This window comes from Rattus rattus, chromosome 6 (assembly GCF_011064425.1).
Source record: "Rattus rattus isolate New Zealand chromosome 6, Rrattus_CSIRO_v1, whole genome shotgun sequence".
NCBI lineage: Eukaryota > Metazoa > Chordata > Mammalia > Rodentia > Muridae > Rattus > Rattus rattus.
In genome coordinates, this window is record NC_046159.1 from 108,892,386 (window position 1) to 108,914,224 (window position 21,839).

General features: G+C 45.2%; 1 protein-coding gene across 2 annotated transcripts in view; it reads left to right on the forward strand.

Moving 5' to 3' along the window:
* Cep41 (centrosomal protein 41) overlaps positions 1–16,167 on the forward strand; it is a 39,669-nt gene extending 23,502 nt beyond the window's left edge. For both annotated transcript variants that reach the window (XM_032906804.1, XM_032906805.1), the window contains 8 exons: positions 2,276–2,337; positions 3,380–3,449; positions 8,567–8,711; positions 10,497–10,648; positions 11,042–11,109; positions 12,170–12,284; positions 12,832–13,047; positions 13,677–16,167. In XM_032906804.1, coding sequence (XP_032762695.1) covers positions 2,276–2,337; positions 3,380–3,449; positions 8,567–8,711; positions 10,497–10,648; positions 11,042–11,109; positions 12,170–12,284; positions 12,832–13,047; positions 13,677–13,825 — 977 coding nt within the window. In that variant the 3' untranslated portion in view covers positions 13,826–16,167. The remainder of the gene's footprint in view (positions 1–2,275; positions 2,338–3,379; positions 3,450–8,566; positions 8,712–10,496; positions 10,649–11,041; positions 11,110–12,169; positions 12,285–12,831; positions 13,048–13,676) is intronic.
* The last annotated feature ends 5,672 nt before the right edge of the window (positions 16,168–21,839 follow it).

A 21,839-nucleotide genomic window follows, 5' to 3' on the forward strand; every position in this document is an offset into this window, starting at 1 on the left:
GCTAGTAATGCATTTTGACAGAACTCTAAAAATGCAGAATCCTTTGTAATCTGAACGTTCTTTGGACTGTACCTGGGGAAAACGATGCTCTCTGCTATTGACCACTGACAAAGCCCATTCTTGGGGCCTGGTGGTTAGATGACACTAGTTGGACACAGTGTGAAACATCCTAGATAGTCAGGTCTCTGTCCTTCCAGTAACTCGAGAGAGGCCGACTCAGCCCCTCGACTCATTAGAGAAGCACAGCTGGCCCGTGTGCCTGAGCTGGGGTGACCTGTCCTACAGAGTCTGAGAGGAGCCCAGGCAGCAGAAGCTCCTTTCTTAAAGCCGTGCTCTCTCTTGAGAAGACAGACTAACAGAGTTGTCCAAGCCATCCTTTTTTATAAAATTTAAAACTCTGCTTAAGGCTTTGGCTTGATCTCGTATCTCCGAGCAGCCATGTCAGACAGTCCCATTGACGGCTCGCCTCAGCCAGAACCAGGTATGTGACACCCAGGCTGCAGGATGTGGTGGGCTCCAAGGGCTGTGCGGAAGGCAGTCTTCCAACTACAGCAAAGCATGGTATTTATCCGGTGTAATCTCTGCTTAGCTAGAGGGGATTTTAGTATATACGTTTTATACCTACAGGTATTTCAAGCTATGTAGTGATACCAAAAGAATACCAATGGACAGATGTCAAAATCCAAGCTCCTTGAAAGATGTTGGCTTTCCCATTGTCTAATTTATTGCGATTTTGATTTACAAAAGTGACTTTGGGCAGGGTAGAAGCAATTTGGAGGAAATGTAGCAACTTGCTTGTTCTTTTGAGGACTCTCCTCAGCCTGTTTGGATTTGCATCCAGGCACACTTATTAACTTTCTTTATCCAGCAGAAGCTGCTCTAAGAACTTTCTAGAAATAATAGTATACTTGCCAAATTGCTCTCTTCAAGACATTTTAAAATAGAGAAGTTTTAATTCCCTGCAAGAAGGAGCCGTAATATATTTAACAGATGGTTAGTTCTAAGGTAGTATTATTTCCTGACTCTAATTATTAGAATATTTGGTAAATCAGGCTTAGATTACCCTCCAAAGCAACCTTCCGGTTTGTGCAGAGTTTTTGGGGAATTCATGGAACTGATTAGTAACACCAAGTAAATAATCTTAAACACCTTTAATCCTTTCCTTTGTTGCTAGGAGTCTCAGTTTATGAGACATTCTGTGAAGGCCATGGCAATTATCCAGCTAACCTTTAGTAATTCTGAAATAATGAGGCGGTCTTTAAGGAGCCTGGGCACCAGTGTAGAAACCATGGACGGGAAGGAAGGATAAAGGCGGGCAGAGTTCAACAATGTGAGCTTTAAAATTAGCATCATTGTTAGAAAAATTTCAGGAAGTGAGCTTCTGGTGAGAATCTTCAGAGCAGATATTAGGAAAGTGAGATCGAGTTTTCGTGTTTGTTCGATGAGGTACGAAGATGTGTTCTTCTTTGTTTGAAGACAGGGTCTTGCTGTTAGTTCAGGTTGGTCTTGAACTCGAGATCCTCCTACCTCTGCCTCCCAGTGCTGGAGTTATGGATGTTCTTCCATGCCTAGCTGACAAAAAGAGCTGTTGATAGGACAATAGAAGCACCCTCACTCGAGTTATATTTCAAAACTATAAGGACAACACTAAGTAAATACAGATTGCTTAGATTGGCTTGGATTTGATTTGATTTTTGTTGTGGTAAAAACACAAAACACAATTTACCACCCAAATCGTTTTTAAGTGGGCAGCTACTGCAGAAGTGTTGTGTGTTCTCCTTGTTGTACAGTACACCTCCAGCATGCGCGCGCCGCGCTTCTCTCTCTCTCTCTCTGATTTTTCAGGTCTCTGGCATAGTTTACAACCACAGGATAAAATGATTGCTGTCTTTGAAGTCAGAGTCAGAACGGCAGGGTATAAATGCCTTACCAGCTGTTTGGCCCGAGGCAACTCAGCCTCTCCTAGTCTCTGTCATCATTTGTGAAATGTAGACATTTATCCCTTGCTTTGTTCTGAAAAGGATTTGAGGCAGCTCAGAAGAATGCATGCCACACACCGGGGCCATCCATTGTGGAGGCAGCATAGAAGAAGGCTCCCCAGTCAACCAAGGCACCGGAGGATGGAGACCATACTGCCTTGTGAAAATCAAGTCATCTGTGTAAAAGCACTCATAACTTGAAAGTGAAGCCATATAACTTGATAACTAGAAAAACTGTATAGCCCAAAGAGAGCAAACTGAACCCACATAAATGCATGTCGTATTTTGCTTTTCAGATTATAGATACAAAAAAGATGAACTTTTCAAGAGAATAAAAGTTACCACTTTTGCCCAGCTGGTAAGTCTAGCAGTTTTCCTATTGGAGTAAAGACACATTTGTGCTGGTCTATAGGAGCCACTCTAGGTATCTCTGGGGTCTTTTTGCAAGGAGTGGTTTCTGGCCGTCATACTGCACCAGGAGGGTATGAATTGGTACGTATGGGGGTGGTGTTCACAAAAGGATAGTGTGGCACTCCTGTTTTTAAGGGTTCCACAAAATAAATACATCTGCATTCTATTCTTGGTGACCAGATCTGTGGGTTAGGTTTTATATTACTTTGTACACTTAAATTTAGAAACTAAAGTCCTCAATTCTAGATTGTTTGATTTAAAAAAAACAAAAAAACAAAACCAAGTGACTCCCTGAGCTTCTGTCCAAACTGCTCGTCTGTGAGTAATTTCCTTACTTCAGGCAAAGCATTTTCTGAAAAAACACTTTTTTTTTTTTTCTGAAATATAATGGACAGAGTGTCTCTGTGACATCCAACCAAGAGCTTTACTGATGTCACTCCAGTTGGATTTGGGGCCCTGTGGACAGTGCTTTAAAAACAAACACCGTGTTAAGACACATCCACAATTCCTTTTATTTCTCAATTGTACAGGGAAATGTCGGCACCATTTTGTGTTGTTATAGGTCAGTATCATGTTTTTGAGAATTCCTGTGCTGTGCTGAAGCAGACTAAGTAAAGATGTGGCCTTGAACTCTCAACCATGGTTCTCACCCTAACCCATCATTTTGGACTTCTATGTTGATACCGCAGCATTTTTGTTGGTTTGTTTCTTTGTTGTGTTGTTTGTATTTAATGTTTTAAATGAGATTTGCTTTTTGTTGTTGTTGTTATTTTGTTTTTTCTGGAACATTCATCAGTGGTAAAATTACCAGCCCGATGGTTTAAGAGGCCTGAAATTCAGTAAGATTTGCCAGTCAGTACACTGACAGCTTCTTAAAACAAGATGTCTTTGATGTTTGGAGTTTCCTGGTCTTTTGTAAAAGACAGAATTGCCTTTGTTTAAAATAAAAATATGCACACATCTCTACACATTTCATTCTTTTCTGTCAGGTCATTCAAGTTGCTTCCCTGTCAGATCAAACACTGGAAGTGACAGCTGAGGAGATCCAAAGACTCGAAGGTAATGGGGACTGAGGACGTAGGAAACTAACAGATTGACCATTGACGGAAGTGCTCACCCTGTACATTTATGGTTGTGCTCATAGGGACTTGGGTCACTGATGTGTCTGTTTGCAATTAGTTACTCTAAGCGAAATGCTATCTAGTGCCCTAATTATTCTCTTTTCTTAAAAAAAAAAGTTTTCTGACACACAATATCACTGTTTAAGATGTTTAAATATACACTTTTTTCCAGCAAATATTTATTTTCTTTTTTTCCTTTTTTAAAGTATAGAATAGGGGTTGGGGATTTAGCTCAGTGGTAGAGCGCTTGCCTAGGAAGCGCGAGGCCCTGGGTTCGGTCCCCAGCTCCGAAAAAAAGAAAAAGAAAAAAAAAAAGTATAGAATAGAGTTTATTCAGGGCATGGGGAGGGGAGTCGAGAGGGTAGTAAAGACAGAAAGGCAGAGAGAGAGAGAGAGTAGGGGCTGGCTATGAGCATGGGGGGTGGGGGACGGGGACAGAGATGGGGAGAGAGGCAGGGAAGGGATGAGAGGACAGACAGCGGGAGCAAGGAAGCAAACGCTGTAGCAAATATTTCTAGCGTCTTCTGCATGCACACAGGTTACAGACTCTGCGGGGTAAAAGACTGAAGAGCTGAGCAGACACCTCTGCTCCCATGGGATTTGGAGCTGTTGTGCGCACACAGCTATGTACATGTGTCAGAGAGAATGACACAATGCTACAAAATTACCCAGAATGGCAGGGACATTGAAGGAAGGCAGTGGTCATTTGTTAAGTTTGTATCGCCGGGTACATTATTATTTAATGGTCTCAGAAGCCATCAGGAAGGTGCATTTCCCAGATGGGAGTCTGAGCACCACAAGTTAAGGCCTGGGTGGCGTAGCTGCTGAGTGGGTGGTGGAGGACACCAATCTAAACATCTCCAGCAGCAGCTTTCTCATTGTATCACCAAGGGATTCTGCAGGATTCCTATGAAAATATGTGAGATACCATGGGAATTCTCAGGAAGGATGTTTACCAGCTAGACAGAAACAGGCTTCCCGGAGGCATCCGAACTAGGCCTCAAAGGGGTGCGAGTTATGGGGGGTGAGCAGCCTGAGCAAGGCTCGGACAGGAAAGGCCAGCATGCACGCCATGCCGAGAATCTGGTAATCCAGGCTGGCTCTGGTCTTCAGGGACGGGTAGATACTGGGTGCGAGATAAGGCCAGGAAGATAAGCAGGCTCCAGATTTTCTTGCTTAAATACCAACTGGAAAATAAAACCGTCTAGTTGTACACTCATGAAAGGAGTACACAGACTTCGGGTCTTGATTTTATCCTGAAGTACCCTGCAATCAATGCCTGTTTACTGAAGAGGAACGCGTTCGTTAAGGTCAATGTAGGTCAGGAATTTAACTTCTGATTTCAAGACAAGGTTCTCAGGAAGTCTGAACACGGGTTTGTGCAACTCAACTGCCATTGCACTGGGCTGTTTTTTGTTAGGGAGGATAAAGAGAATCTGAGAAGGACGGGAATTATCTTTGACAGATGCCTCTCACCCAGCCGAGAAATAGGGGCTCATTGTAACAAGATAATTGCGTCTCCTCAGACGAGCACTCCCAGTTTTACCCCGGTTATGTAAGCACCCAGATTTGGCCTTTAGTTCATCGTTGAGATGGCCGCACGAGAACATATGCGCACATGCAATCTTCTCTTCTGAGATAAATTTGCAGAGCAGAATAGGCTCTTGTAGAGCAGGCCGCCACAGTGTGTGAGTAATAGTGTTTTTCTAGTGCTCTACACAGATAATAGCACAGTCAGAAGAGCCTGGAGAGCAGACTGACTGGGCCTGTACATGTGCTGGTTACCTCTGAGGAACCCAAACCTCTCTTTTCTACAATGCTAATGCTTTTTCCTGACCTAAAAAAATATATTTCAGGACAGCAAAAATACATCCAGAAGAAATATGATAAATAATGCTCAGCGTTGATGCTGGGTCCATTTCCTGCACCCCCTCACCCCGTCAGTGTGTGCTCTCTGCCTATAGCTCTGCTCTGCATTGCCTTCACATTTTTTATGCATATTTTCCTTATCATTAAACAGACTTCAAAAACAGGATCGTAAAGTTGAGTTCTTGCCTATATCTATCCTTGGGACAAGCCTTAACTTAATTGTTCTACTGTAGGCTGTACCAGGGGTTTCCTGATTTGTCCCTTTGATGACAGAGTTCCACACTGTAAACAGGCACGTGGGCCCCACTGTCCCCTGAAAATGAGTTGCTGCGGATGGTCGAAGGTAACCACTCCCACACCGTCCCCAGTGTGGTTGTGACCTGCGTACATTCTTGTCAGGAGTGAATGGGAGCACTTGCCACTAACATGGAATAATCATGCTTAGAAACTGCTTGCTCATGCACCGGATAAAACTGCAGCTGGCTGTATTAATTCCTTTGGTAATGGGATGGAGCTGTTTGTATATGTATGTGCCACACATTCATTTACTAGACCTCTCTCTCTTATAAATATTTTTATATGTCGTCTCCTATTTTACTTTTCTAAGACAATGCTCATCTCTTTATCTTATTGATTTGTGAGCACACTCAATAATTAATGTCTTGATTCAACCGGAACCATATAACACCGCAAATGATGAGAAACATCTTTATTTGTAACAGTTTCCACTGAGAGCAGTATTAAGGATAAAAACCCAGTTCTGAGAGTCAGTCAGGAACAGCCATAAGTGGCTTCTCTTGAAGTTTTTCCTGAGACCAGAGTATAAGGAGCCCGAGGGTCTGAGTGGACACTGACGGCCGTCACAGCTATACTTCACAGGGTTGTCCCATTGTGCAGTTACTACTGTGAGGTCTTCCTGTGGCTTCTAATCAGTGTGTAGGAAAGATTTCTATGTGGCTAGTAACATTTAAATCATAACCTCGGGTTTATTTGTCCAGTTTCTAGGCATATTGTTGTATACAAATTAAACCTTAGTCTTTTGTAATGGTTAGGCCTCTTATATTTCTTCTTTCACTGTTTTTGTTAGAATAGAAAATTCCCACATGTGGTGGCCTCATCTCCCCTCTACATTCTTAAAGATTATTGAAGACCCAGAGAGCTTTGGTATATGTAAACTGTATCTATTCAAATTTAGTATATAAAATTTTAACCTGAGAATTTAAGTAATATTCATTACTGCAGATAAAAATATCAATCCTAACCCATCATAAATAAAAACTCTCTCTCTCTCTCTCTCTCTCTCTCTCTCTCTCTGTGTGTGTGTGTGTGTGTGTGTGTGTGTGTGTGTGTTTTATACTGGTGATCAAACCCTTGGCTATGCACATATTAAGCACATGCTCTTCCACTGAGTTGTATCCCCAATCCATAAAAACATTTTTATAGTGAAAAAAAAATCTTTAATTTCCAACCCAGAATTTTACCAAGTGGCTGAAAGTATTTTGTACATTTCTCTTATGTCTGTTTTAGCAGACAACAGCTGATCCTGATATCTGCTTTGCCTTCAGCTGGTGCAATGTGTGTTTGGCTTGGAGTCTGTCAAGAAAATCTGGCTCCCCAGGCCTGTAGTTAGTCAGGAGACAGCGTAGGTCACCAGCCCTGTCCGTCAGTGCGTGCCTTCAACACTACACTACAGCCTCGTAACTGGCTCATCCTCTCCCTCCTTCTTTCCCTCTCTGCAGCCCTCTCTTCCTTCCCTCTCCTCTCCTGCCCTTCCTTCTTTCTTCCTCTCTTTCCACCCTTTCCCTTCCTTCCAGCCTACTTCAAGCTCCCATCCTCCTGCTGGATCACAGCCGTGTACCAGCTCAGCCAGTTGCTTCCTAAGGATCCACTGTAGAGTGGCTTCCGACCCCTTACCCATGGGCCTTTGTGCCCTGTTAAAGCCCTCTGGTCTGCCTCAGGCTCTCTGCCTGTGTGTGGTTTCCTATGTCAGCTGTCATTCACTGGGTTATGGAACTCAGAACTGTGTCACTGTGAGGGGCAGGGAGCTTCTTCACAGCTCACCTCTGGATGCCAAATACTGGTTCCAAAATTATGGGCTTTGTTCAGAAGTTAGCCACTGACAAGAAATGCCATCAACTGTTTTCTTTAAGGGAATATTCACTCAATTTATCTTTGAGACAATGTCTCCAAAATATACAAGTCTAAGGACCCAGATTTTCTTACCAAACAAGATGTCTACAGCAAAATATTTAGCTGAGCCCCAGCCTCGCAAGCCTTGCAGCACTTCCCCGACACTGCCGTAGTGACGGGAATCTAGAGAGCTAGCGTTCCTTCACACAGAATGTTCCAAAGGCATGCTGCCTCACAGACAGAGTCCTCGAGTCTCACTCTGTAACTCAGGCATCAATCCTCCTGTCTCAGCCTCCGAAATGCCAAGACTACGGCTGTGAGCCACCACACCCATTCAAGGTGAGATTTAATGAAAATTATTAATCACTGTTATGAGGGACACTTTTTAATATGACTGCCAAATTTATTTACTGTAAGAGCTTGCGCAACAGGGAAAAAATATGACTGCTAATAAATGTGGTGCCACTTCCTCGACGCCTACTGGAGCCCTGGAGTTTGCACACTGTCCTCTTTGTACCATTAGAGCAAATATAAATACAGTTAAAAAATGGTGGACTGTGACTGTAGCTCCGTTGGTAGAGCTCTTGCCTAGCAGGTTCAGGGCACCAGGGCCTGGCCTCAGCTGGGGTGGGGGTGGGGCACATAACATCTAAGAAATCATTTTCACTGTGGACAGCATGAAAGGGCCGTGGGGAACTCCTGGGGTTTACTTCACTGTGCTTTGAGAGTTCCTTGTATAACGACTTTTAGAATAACAGTGATAGTGATATTTTTTAAGCTTTATCAGTGGAAATACTTAATAAGTTACTTCAGATTCTGAGATTCAATTTGATTACTTTTTTAATTTTTAAAACTACATTTATGTGTGGCGTGAGTGGGCGGACACACGTATAACCATGTGCATGTGGAAGTCAGAGGGTAACTCTTGGGAAGTGGTTCTCTCTTTCACTGTGCGGATTCCAGGGATGAAACTCACGTCGTCAGGCTTGAAGGCAAGCGCCTCCACCCCCTGACCCGTCCCACCAGCCCTAAGTATTTCTTCATTGCAAATTTTAGACAGTGATTCTGCAACGTCAGAGGCTGACGCTGACATTGCTGCCAAGACCAATGGGAAAGGAAGCCCTGAGGAACAGTCGCCCAGCCCTGTCCAGTTCATCAACAGCACGGGAGCAGGGGACGCCAGCCGCTCCACCCTGCAGAGGTACTTGTATTGGTCCATGCATTCACGCGAGTTCTTCTTCTAACCCACCTCAGCGATCCTTACCTGGAGCAGAGCTGGCAGCAGTGACATCCCACATCTTCACCCCAGACCTTGACATTTCTTTCTATTTACCTGCTGCCTGTGCCCTTTTCACTTCTCACTGAGTTCCCGAGGAAGCAGATCATTAGGCCCGGGCTAATTGTCACTTCTTGGTTCTGTTCTCCTCAGCCCTTCTGCGTGTGGGCTAATTAGGGTCTAACTTTTTCAGGTTCTGGGTTTCTGTTCTGACTATGAGTTTTGTCCTGTCTACTGAAGCTCATATTGTCCTGTTTAGAGTAAGAAAGTCACAGTGCCACAGCGTGCCCTGGCATGGGACAGGTACGGAGGAAACTGATGCCAGCCACTGACATTCGTGCTAAAACTGCACATAGCTCATCCTTTTCATTTACAAGACCTTATTCCATGTGTCACTTCTCCCAAAAATAAATGTCGGTTATAAGCAGGTGCTGGCTTTCAACACATAGTTAGCTCAAAACTACCCTCTGACCTCTGAGGACTTCTGCAAACGTATGGTCCACCCCACCCCACCCCCAATATTAAAAGGAAGAGATTGAAGCCACCAGTGCTTCCACCAAGAGTGCAGGTTCTTATCAAGGAGGTCCTCTTCCCCTTTCCATCATCGAAATGCTCGCTGTGTAGTATGGAGTCACAGTGTTTATTGGATTTAAATGCAGACCAAAGTCCTGAGATGGAGAGGAACTAGGCCACACACGAATTCCTGGTTCTGCAACAACTCAGATGTCTGAGAACAATATCGTCTTCAGACTTCCTTACCATCGTTTTGCTACTTGCCATTTTGTTCACAGCCCCTTAGTCCTCTGATGTTCTTGCCACATTTTCTCTATGACATTAAGATGACAGCTCCTGTTTAATGACCTTAGAAACAGAACTGTCAGCAATGAACTCCCTTATTTTAATCCCAGCTCTTCCACTGTCTCATTATGTGAATGCCACTGACTCTAAAAGCCTCTTCAGGCTCATCAGTATCCTGTGTAAATTGGAAGTAAGTGCAGATAACTATTGAAAACAAGGTTCCGTGTCCACACTGGATAGGCCGTTGTGTAAGTATGGTCACGTGTCACTTCATGATGGCACAGTCTGAGAAATATGTCATTAGGTGATTTTTTTTTTCCTGTGATGCATCAGAGAACGTACTTAACTAACTAAACTGGCTCCCATATCACTGCGTGCCTCCTGACGGGAGTGTTACCATAGTTTGTCCACACTTGACTGGTTTGTCTTCATATGGTCCAAGACTGTACATGAAACAGATAAAACACTGTTGGTACTTTATATTGTGTTTAACATACACAGAGATCGTCCGCATTTCCCTTGTCCTGCAAACCTTATTCTCTGCCCATTTATAATGTTTTCGTACACCTTACATCCTGTTGGATTGACGGTCCTCTCTCCCTTTCTCTAAATGTTGCCTTGGTTGCTGAAGGCAGCACGCGCCCTATACTTTCTACCCCTCAGTCCTATAGTGACTTGGCTTTGTTCTTTGAGTGAGGAAAATAATACATACACAGTAATCCCAACCTGGGGTTCAGTAGTAGAACAGCCTTCTGGACAGAACTGAGGCACTCTGCCCATTTACTTTTTCTTTGGGGTGCCTTTCAAAAAGACAAGGGTTCCTCATCTCTCCGTTCTGAAGACATGCATTTGACCTTTAAACCTCCGACCCCTGACTGGTTTCTGATGAACTATTTTTTTTTCTGCTTACAGCGTCATCAGTGGCGTTGGGGAACTGGATGTAGACAAAGGGCTCGTAAAGAAAGAAGAGCCCAGTGGCAAAGACAGGCCTTATCCGGACTGTCCCTTCCTGCTGCTAGATGTGCGTGACAGAGATTCTTATCAGCAGTGTCACATTGTCGGGGGTAAGAGAGAAGGGGCCCCTAAGTCCCAGAAGCAGAGCCTAGCCTCATTCCGGGAAGTGTGATCCTAGCACAGGGTGAGCAGTAGGGGACACAGTGCAGGTTCCATCATGGAGACCCTTGGAGTGAGCACCACCGTGACCTCTCTGAGGCTGACTGTGCTCTCTGTGCCCCACAGGCCCAGGGCACAGTGCAGCGAGCAGTGCTGTTGGACTTGCTGCTTTGTTCATGGAGCCCCTTTTCTTTCATTTCTTTCCTGACACATTTAGGGGTATTTTGCTATATGGCTCATGGGCTTTGAAAGTATATTTACCTCTTAGACTGTAAGCCAGCTGGGAAGTGGGGTCAGCTTGTAAGAGAGCTCAAGGCTTTCTGATTGTGTTCTTCTCTTTGTAGCCTACAGTTACCCCATTGCAACTCTATCCAGGACAATGAACCCCTATTCAAACGATATTCTTGAGTACGTATCCTTCCATGTATTTTAAGGAGTTGGATGTTACCGGGATTTTAAGACTCAAACTTAAACAGGAGCCACGTTCCGAGTGTGAAAACTGCAAGGGAACTTTGATGTTCTAGATTTTGGATTCCTGGCAGCAGCTGAGCAGTTAGGACTGCCCAGACCGGTGGGTCCATTTAAACCGTGCCTCACCGTAGCATAAAGCACTGGCTGAAGACCCTGAGGCTGTGGCTCTTCTGGAAGGCTTTGCCCAAATTGAACTGAAGAAGAAAAGATTTTTCTATTTTCTTTTAAAATTTTTAGTTTTCTTTTTCATTCATAAAAATCATACAAGTAGAAAAAATACTGAAAGTGTTAAAAAAAGAAAACAAACTGTCCTGTTCTCAGACACTTGAGTGTCAACTGTTACTACCACCCTGAGCTATTCTGTTCTAAGTAGTCTGTGTGTGTGTCTCTCTCTCTCTTTCTCTCTTTCTCTCTTTCTCTCTCTCTCCCTCTCTCCGTCTCTCTGTCTCTCTCTCTCTGTCTGTCTCTGTCTCTGTCTCTGTCTCTGTCTCTCTCTCTCTCTCTCTCTCTCTCTCTGTGTGTGTGTGTGTGTGTGTGTGTGTGTGTGTGAGTTGTCCTGACAGAGTTGAAGTCATTCCCGTCTGTGATTTCCCCTGCTAACGTAGGCTGTGTGGCAGCCCCAGCCTTGACAGCACGTATTTCCAAAGCTGCCCTTTATTTTGAGTGGTTGGGTGAATCCACTGTATTGCGGTAAGGAGGCATTCAGTGATGTATTTGACAAAGAAACTTAAGATGGAGGCTGTTAACTTCTCCTCTCCGGGATTGTAAAGGTAAAAGAGTAAGAAGGTGTCCAGCATGCAGCTCACACTGTCAGGACTTAGGTCACGGCAGTTCCCAACGCACAGCAGCCACGTCCCGTCCCGGGCACTTTCCGTGACTAGGAAACCATGGTAAGAGTGAGGCCTGGTGTTCCGTGCACTCCGCAGGATGAACCTTGGCCACCAGGTGCTTGTTGTCTAGAAGTCTTAGCTCCGTGCTTGGAACCTTAACTCATCTCACAGAAAAATGCTCACGGCAAGATCATCATCTTGTACGATGACGACGAGAGGCTAGCCAGCCAGGCAGCCACCACCATGTGCGAGCGCGGGTTTGAAAACCTCTTCATGCTTTCCGGGGGTGAGCAAAGTTGTCTGTCTGACAGGTTGGATTTCTACACTCAGCTGCCCTTCAGACCCACGCTGCTACCTCCAGTGCTCAGTGCTAGGACCCGAATGCTAGGCAGAGAGAGAGAAAGCTTCACTTGTCTGAGGGAACCGGGAGTCAAGTGAAATGTCCTCTGGTTCTGTCAACACGTTGGGTGGGTTTTGCTTTTTGGGGAAATGGGAAGTTCACTTTTTCACTTTTTGGTTTTGTTGATTTGAGACTTTTATGGTTTTTGAGAAAGGATCTTGCTACATAGCCCAGGCTGGCCTCAAACTCTTACTCTTCAGGCATCAGCATCCTGACTGCTAGGATTAAGGCAGGCACATGTTTTTAATTCCTAAGATAAGAGCATCACTGCAGGGTTCTGTAAAATGCTAAAACCTTGAGCAAACAATTTCCGATGGAATTCCCAGCTTATATGTTGACCCAGCAGAGGGGCCAGAAGATACGCAGGCCTCCTCCAGCTTGGCTGTGGCCTGGCTATGTTAACCCTGCTTTTCCCGATGTTCTCCTATGATAGGTCTGAAAGTCTTAGCTCAGAAGTTTCCGGAAGGACTGGTCACTGGTTCCCTGCCAGCCTCTTGCCAACAGGCCCTTCCTTTTGGTTCTGTCCGGAAACGACCTGGCCCCAAAATGCCAGCCCTGCCAGCTGAAAACAAGTGGAGATTTACCCCAGAAGACTTAAAAAAGATAGAATGTTACCTGGAAGCGGACCAGGGACCAGCCAACAACCCTAGTAAGAGATTCTGACCTTTGTTTGTGTGGAGCTGAGCTGTGCTCCTTTGAATATCCCTCACATGCAAAAAGTATCTTTCTATCTTAAAGTGCTTGAGACTCTATGACCACACAGGTACTGGGGGAGGGGCAGACGGGAATGGCAGGGATTGGGCGTTGAGAACAAACACAGGAGCATGTGTCTTGGGCAGAGAGGACAGACAAGGTATGGGCGCTCAGATTCCTTCCTGGAAGATCTCCTCCCTTCTCTGCTTCTGGGTTTGCTTAAAGCCCCGCCCAGAGCCCCTGCTTTGTCTTCCTGCTTCTGCCTCTGCCTCCTCTTCTCCATCCCCTCAATCACCCCTCAAGAAAGGGGTAGGAGACCAGATTTGTTGAGGATAACAACGAAGGGGAAGAAGATAGAGTGGGTGGGCTTCTCTCCATCCCCACTCTTTTCCCAACATCAACTTGAGCTCAGGGTTGAGCAATAGATCATCCCTGGCCCTCAGGAGATGCCGCAGAGGGCTTCATTAGACTTCATTCTAACAGTGGCCAGAGACTAAGCATCATTAGCTTAAAAGTGTTCTTGGCTGATTTTCCCTGGAACCTTTCTTCCCAGCCCTGCCCCTCTGTCTCTCTTGCTCCTTTCAGGCCGACTGAACAAGAATAACTCTGCTGGAAGAGACTTGAAGGTGCCTGCTGGCCAGGGTGGCCAAAACCTGCCCACCGGCTGTCCTACCAGCCACTCGAACTCCCGAACACTCAACAGTGGTCACCTGCAAGGCAAACCCTGGAAGTGAAGGCCTGTGTTGTTTAGTCAAATAAATGTCCCCTCCTTTTGGAACCCCCAGCACTCCCAACTTGGTCCTTTTCAGAACTGCTGTAGGGAAACAGCCATGCTACTCGGGCTGGACCAGGCCCACTTCTCGCTGTCTTAGCTCCCTTCCCTTCATTCAGGAAGGATTTTGACAGCTGACCAGGAAAGCCAGAGGTTGACAGGCAGGCTCTAGTTGCTCTCCCTATTGTTTACACAAGATTCATGTCTTTTGAAACTGAATAGGAAAAAAGAAAGATACTTTCTTTTAAATAAGGTCCAGCCTGTTTGGTCTGTAACCAGTGTTGTTCTGTAAATAATTCAGTCACATCTGCTGCTGTGTTCTTCCCAGCCAGCTTTTTTCATTCACTGTTGATTTCTGAAAAATTCTCCAGGTGGGCCTGGCCTTGGCCACTGTCCCCAGGGGCGCAGATGAGTTCTTGGTTCCTGCAGCCCACAGGCCCCACACTGGGCCAGGTGGCTGGCTGAGTCTTAGCTCTCTATGTGCTGGCGCTGCAGGCTCTACGTGCTGCAGGCTCTACGTGCTGCAGGCTCTACGTGCTGCAGGCTCTATGTGTTGCAGGCTCTACGTGCCGCAGGCTCTGCTGGGCACTTGAAGCTGAGGGGTGATCTGTGAGCATGGGTCCATCTTACTGGTTTAGCAGAAAAACTCTCTGCAAAATGATCCCCTCCTTAAATGGTTTCCCGGGACCAGAAAGCTGTGTGCTCAGCTGTCCTCACCGGAAGACCCCAGTATTCTACAGGTCTATGCTGAGAACCCTGCCCGGGAGGCTGCTGCAGCTGTCCCCTTCATTATGAGCCTTATATCAATTAAAATTTCCCATTGCCTGATTTGAGTCCCGCTATAGTAGATGGATAGAAATCACGGTCATTTGAAAGCGTCAGCTTCACTTTGACAAGGGGACACACAGGTGAGGAGGACTCGTGAGTCCTTTGTCAGGGCTGACAACCCCTTAAGCCCTTGCTTAAAAATACAGTATTAGTCTAATTGAGTAATTAGTGCAATTTCCTGCTTGCTTTTCATTCTCACGACTGAGCTGTGATTAGAAGGCTGTGATTATAGATTCTGGTTTTGGCCGGAATTTCGAATCGGCATTAATTGAATTGCTAGATGACTGACATCCATTCTATTTAATTGGGGGAACAAAAGACCTCAGGTAAGGATGAGGCCCATGAAGTCATAGGCAAGGACGAGCCTTGTTCATTTTTATGGTCTGTGATCGTAGCTCTGATAAGGGACTGAAAAATAAATTGTGCTCTTTGTCATGGCAACCAGCTTCTGAAAAGCCAGCTGAAAATTGCCTATCCTTAGGTGGTTACTGCTGGTGGGTAAGATTTGCCTTAGCAGTACGATTTCTTCACCACTTTAAAAAAATAAAAATAAAAAAGGAAAAGGCCCACAGTATTTCTAGCACTGAGGCTGTGTTTGTAAGAGAAATAAACGTAATAAATATCTCATGGAGACATATGGAAAAATAACTCCGTCAACCCAGCCCTGGTTCAGAATGTGTTTATTCTTCTCTCCTTGATTTCCAAAGTGCAACATTTTCCAATGCTTTAGAAATCAAACAAACCAGGGACATTGTTCAGATGTCAAGCCGTGCCCAAATTTCCACAAGATTCGAGAATCGTGTATAAAATTCAGCCAACGTACACATAGCTTTAATGAGGAGCCTGTCGTGTTTCCCCATAGATTTATTGCCTGAGAACTTAGTTCAGCCTTTTTCTAATGCCAAAATGCACTGGCTTTTTATTTTCTTTACAGCATAGATAGAAAAATGCAAATTTTTCCACACTCAGCTTTCCCCTAGCATGGAGAAGATTTTCAGTCATCTTTGACATATATACATTTTTAAGGAAAATGCTTTTCCTCAGTAAGAAAGTTCTGGTTTGCCGGTTTAACATCAGCTAGTCAGGAGGTAGACCTCTTCACCCAATTTTATTTCGAAAGTCTCTATCGGTTCCTGTTCTGCATTCCTGCACTGGGTGTTAGTGTTAGAAATGATTGTATATACGTCGCAGAGTCTGTTCCAGCGAAGCTGTTAGAGTCGCTGTGTACTGGTGTGGTCTAGCAGGCTGAATCTATTTCCATGTGTTTCTCCATAGCTCTTTGCCCCGTTGGCAAGGATTTCAAACTTCCAAGAGAGCTGGTCCCCCTCTGCACTCAGTGTTACTCTCCGACGCTGTTGCTTCTCAGCACTGGGCTTTACCAGTTTCTTCCTTAGATTGTTTCACATGTATTATTTAAATGATCAGTGATACTTTGTGCAATTATGAATGTTGAAGATTAAAGAACGTAGTTACTAATTTGTCGTTTGCTATTAATGTGCTAAAACCTGCCAACCTCTCTCTTCCTTTCTGTCAGAATGATTTGGGGGAGCCCCAGGAGACTAGAGTGATTTGAAAATGTACCTCTTTTTACTGCATTTCCCAGAAAGGCGTATGCTTTTTGCCTCAATGAATCTGGAAATCATTCCAGTTTAGAGCAAGAGACCATAGCTCTCAAGTCAGGAGAGCAGTGTTTTTCCTGGAACTCAGGCAGGGCCGGATTGCTACCTTGGCCGACTATCTCATGGCTTCGTCTCATTGTGTTGGGGACTGGCTTGTCCCCCTTGTCTAGAGGCTTGGGCACTCTGTGAGGAAGGCGCTCAATGATACGTGATGTCCTAGCTCTGCCCAGTGTCTCGTCAATAAAATGTTTATCTCCCCAAGGGGGTGTGTGTTTAAGAAAGGGAGGCCATTTAAGGGGTACGCTATTTAAGAGGTCAGGCAGGAAGGAAGCCAGGAGACAAAGGAGGGAAGATAGAAGAGAGGCAGGAAGTGGTGGGAGAGAGGAAGGAAAAAGCTACAGTGTTCATTCAAAAAGAGGGGGGGTACATCCTGGGCTGTAACCTCAGGCTGGGTCTATTGAAAATCCGTGGAATGAGTAAAGAGCCTAAAAGTAGTTTTCTTTTTTCTTTCTCTGCGGTGGGAAGCAGAGCCAGCAGTCGGACTTGCTGCAAACAGGAATTAGAATAAATACTGCCCGCTAGTTGCTCAGGGAGCTTTTACTGTGTGCTGGTTAAATTCTACCGAACTTAAGACATTAAGCTACTCATAAGCAAACAGAACAAAACAAAACCTCCTTCCCCAGTTCCCTTGTGGAGTATAAGTTGTCAGGACCCTGAGCTGGAAGAAATATGCCGGTGATCTTTCACGTTGGTTTTCGTTCCCGCCAGGTTGTTTATTGTCTACAGAGTCTGTCTCTTATGTTGTCTGACATGTTTGGGGACATAACCGATTTTAGTCTGCTTGCACATAAATCCGTGAGTTCTTCTTCTTGTTCAACCCTGAAGATAATCAGTCATTAAGAATATTTAACAAAGTGTCGAATGTCGTTAATGTGCATTTTTGTTCTTCTCAATTCTTTCAAAGACCTAAGCCCCATAATACTTCTCTCTCCAAGACAAAATCAGAACCATATGGATTATAATTCGATTAAATTATGTGAACATGTTGAATACTTATATCAATTCAATCATTTTTATTAGCAAGTGTATTGTTCACGTAAAAAGCGATAAAACGAGGCTCAGTGTGCTTCCCAGGGTTCCAAATGCATTTGAGTAGTTAAACTTCTGCAGACTTTCAGTGATTATTGAAATCAGGGACTGGAAGTGCTCATTGGGTAAAGTGTTCACTGTGCAAACATGGAGACCTGAGTTCAGATCCCTTGCACCCACATAGAAGGCACGTCCACACTGCAGTCCCGGCACTGGGAGGCAGAAGGCTCCCTGGGAGCTGTTGGCTAGCCTGTTTGCCAAGTTGGTGAGCTCCAGGTTTGGTGAGAGAGGGTGAGTCTCACCCCGCCTCATCAAACAAGGCAGCGGACAACTGAGAAAGACCTCGGGCCTCCATGCACACTCATGAGCACACCCACAGGAACATGTGTGTACGCATGTGCCGTGTGTGTACACATGTACCATGTGCGTACGCATGTACCACAGCCAGAAATCATTGAGATTATCATGCCAGCCTTGTCTTGGTGCCAAGATCAGATAATGGCATTTAGAAATAAAACCAGCAGAAGTACAAACAGCTTAAATTCTGACAGAACGGGATTCCACACACAATTTTATGAGAGTTCACAAGCCTCTTCTTTGTTTATCCCACTGGTCCCCTCTAGTGCTGACCCCCCTTGCTTGAATGAAAAGCAAATTCTGTCTACCTGTACTGTGTTCTGAAGCTCCTGGTAAATTGTGTAGTAAACAGAGGTCAGTTACTTAAGGGCCATTGACTGCTAGTCCACATTTTTACAAGAAAATCAATATGGCTTCCCTTTGAAATTTAGACAAGAAGCTCCCGAGGGGTCTGGTTCACCTACTCTGTGACAGTAGCCCTTAAGTAAATATTCAGAATAAATAAACACGAATCCGTGGCTGGTCAGGGTGTGGTCAGCCTGCTGTGTGAGAGACTGGGGAGCTCATTATCTTTTTGTCCCTTGTACAGCTTCCTCTTGTCCCTTCTCCCCTCTCCAGCCGATACCCAGAGAGTTGACTGGAGAGTTGTGTTACCTGGTTTTATCCAGTTTCACTGTCCTTTTAGTGACCTTCAGGATTCATCGTGACAGGTACCCCACTCCCACCGCCGTCTCTACCAGACGGTTATTTTCCCTTCTGTTTCAAAACTCAAAGATCCCAGCTAGTACCAGCTGTGTTAGGCAGCACGCGTGAGTTCTCTTTGGTATGTTCCGACACATACAATGTTCACAGCAGTCCAGCGAGACGGAAACCCCTACCCCTATTTTTAGCAAGCAGCTCACACTGTATTATTGACTAGAGGAGAAGCTGGTACCCAACCCAAGAATGGTGGCTCCCAAGCTCAACCCAGTGGGCTCTTGGCTTTGGCTCGTCAGGGGAGACTCAGCCACGCAAGGTCTTCCTGAGTGATTCCTCGGTTTCCCCCATGGACATGTAACTTGTGCATGGCTTTTGCTTTCCCTGCCTTCTTCACCAGTGAGATTATTCTGGAAACTGCCTTCTTCTGTCTACTTATGCAAAATGCAGCAGAGCGTATGCCATAGCTACCCCTGGGGACGTTTTCACATCTCCATGTCGGTGCCGGGGGTCTTGTCTCCAACAGCAGCAGCATTCTTTTTTAAGGTTTCTTTTATTTGTCCACAGATACATGGCAAACTTGGACTTGTGGGATGAGAGTTACAAAATTTTAACTGACTGTAGAAGGGGATGCAGACCACTGTCTAAACTGTTCACGCAATAAAGCGCACTGAAGTGCTGGCTGTCTAATCTCTTCTTCTTTGATAACATTTCTGGTTTAGGCTGACACCAACTTCAAGAGCTGGCCAACGGCCTCAGGCCCGTGTTTTGGGGGAAACAGAGGCACAGCTGCAGCCTGTGTCAGCACAAGCCTTACCTCACCACATTCTTCTCCCGAGCAGCTGGCACTGTGACCGTGGCTAAGAGGGACTTTTAATTTTCTCCTTTCACTTTGGCAGCGAACACTTGGCCAGCTTCATCTCTGGGGTTTTTAGATGACGCTCACAGTTTGAGTTGCCAAATGAATGCGGATCGTGAAAGCTTTGGGGAAGAATTCATTTCCCTCTGACGAGTTCTCAGGTTTGATGGTGCTCTGTGCTTTTCCCAGAGCTCCTCTTGGCCAGGACACTGCAAACGCTATGCCTGTTCATCTCAAGTTCCTCCAGGCAACATCTGGGGCTTAGCATGTCCACGAATGATGCTTGCCTAGTCCTTCAAGCAGGAGCCCCCGTGCGTCTTCCAATCTACCTAGTCCCTCTCGGCCTTGCGGAACAACGGCCAGGATGATGAATGGCTGTGCGTGGTGAGGGGTGGGTGAAGTCATATCTGGACTACGTTCAATGACACTTTAGCTTCAGGCCAAAGCCAGAAAGCTAAACACCGGCATCTGAGTGTTAATTCAAGAGACTACCTAAAAACCTCTCGTGGAGCAGCCACGGCCCCTGGGCTTCACTGAGAGCCACCTGTAATGGTCTGAGAAAGACGTGAAATGAGTTCACATGAAATAAAGCCCTTCAAGGGGCCCTGGAGACTCGACATCAGCATAATACATTCCCACAATTGCAATGGGAACTGAATGTGAACAGAAAGGGCTCTTGGGAGTCCCCAGTGGAGCTACGGCAGAGGATTTAAAGTCCGTCCGTCCCTACTGGGAACCTTTGCGGGCCCAGCCTTGTTAGCAACACAGCTATCCAGAGTATACACCCTTCTAAATATAAAACAGGGACCGTCGTTGGACCGAGATGCTGGAAGAGGAGTTTGGAGTTCTAAACAAAATATTTTTTAAAAAAAACAGGCACTATGGCGGCTGTGAGATGCTTGATGCTGCTGAATTGCTGCTAAGTAACGCACACAGGCTTGTCTCCTAGTGTGTTTCAGACAGCCTTCCCCATCCCAAAGCTGACTGTGAAAGCTCACTGCTTTTACAGTGGAGAACTGGGAAGTGTGAACAGCAAATCCACCACCTACACTTGTGTTAGTGTGCGTGTGCACGGGTTGCGGGGTGTGGGGGGGGGGTTTGTGTGTGTTCACATGTGCGCCGGCATCTGTGTGTGTGTGTATCTCAGGGAGTTGGCAAGTGCGTGTGCATCTGTGTGTGTTAGACAAAATGATATTCATAACATCCTGCTTCGTGGCTAACTTTTTACAGAAACAGCGATTGGTGTGCAAATCGTATACCCTGTGCCTCAGCTGTTGGAAGAATGCAGTGATGTTTGTAAATTACAGAACTGCTCTGCCATCAGCACAGTCTGTTTCTAGAACATTCCCATCGTGTACCCAACTTCTTTCACTTAATCTGCCGTGGACTTTTTTTCTGGGTGAACACAGACCTAGATGGTTTTATGATAGGCTTCTTTCTGTGCGGCCGCGTCACATTCGGAACAGTATCGATCCTTATGAAGAAGGTTCCTTTTGACGCACTCTGTTCCTTTGCTATTCCAGTTTTTCAGTACAGCCCAAATATTTTCATAAAATAAATTCTTTCAAATGGATCTGCTGAGTCAAGGAGGCCTATGTTTAATTTTTAATGTCAGATTGCCAAATGTACAGAAAATTATCCTCCTGCCCACAGTGCAAGGCTGTATTTATTTCTTCGTGCGCTTGATAACCGTGTGCGGCCAGTCTTATGTTGTCCTCTATCTGATGAAAGAGAAATGTTTAATATACAAGCGTTCACCGAGGCTCACACCCTTCATGTTTTATTGACTTTTCCCAGCTCATCTTTTTGGGAGATAGCTGCATAGCTGCTTCTCTTTTGAAATGCCACTCTTTTTTCTTTTCTTTTCTTTCTTTTTTTTTTTTTTTTTTTGGTTTTTGGAGCCTTAATGTTTGCTTTTTTTACTTTTTTTTTCCCAGGACTGTTTTGATGGTTTTCTTGATTCTTTTTTATTTTTGGATCCCTCTCTCTCCCTCTCTCTCTCTCCCTTTCTCTCTCTCTTTCCATCTTTTCTTGTGCTTGTCTCTTTCTCCTTTCTCTCTCTCCTCTCTCTTTTCTCCTCTTTTTTTTTTTTCTGTTTTTTTTTCTTCTCTCTCTCTCTCTTTCCCCCCCTCTCTTCTCTTCTCTCTCTCCCCCTCTCTCCTCTTTCCCTCCCTCCTCCCTCCCTCCCCCCCTCAGTCTATGTTATTTACTTTTACCCACTCAAGGTCACTAGTACTTATTCTCATTTAAGTTGCAGTGTTCCCTACAATTGATGTCTTCTAGCTTCATGTTGATAAATGATAGGAACCGGACCTATGGATTTCTACCTCTGAGAAAGCAGGAAGCTCTTCTCACAGCGGAAACGTTCCAGTAGGAGCAAGTCCCACATCGCTGATACTCACTATCTAAATCGCTGTTAATATAAATATCACGTGTGCCCTTGGCCTAGCAGTGGAAAGTAAACAAAGCGACCCAGCACAGCCTCTGCCTTCACAGAGCTCACGGTGCTCCATCCCCATCTTTTTCTT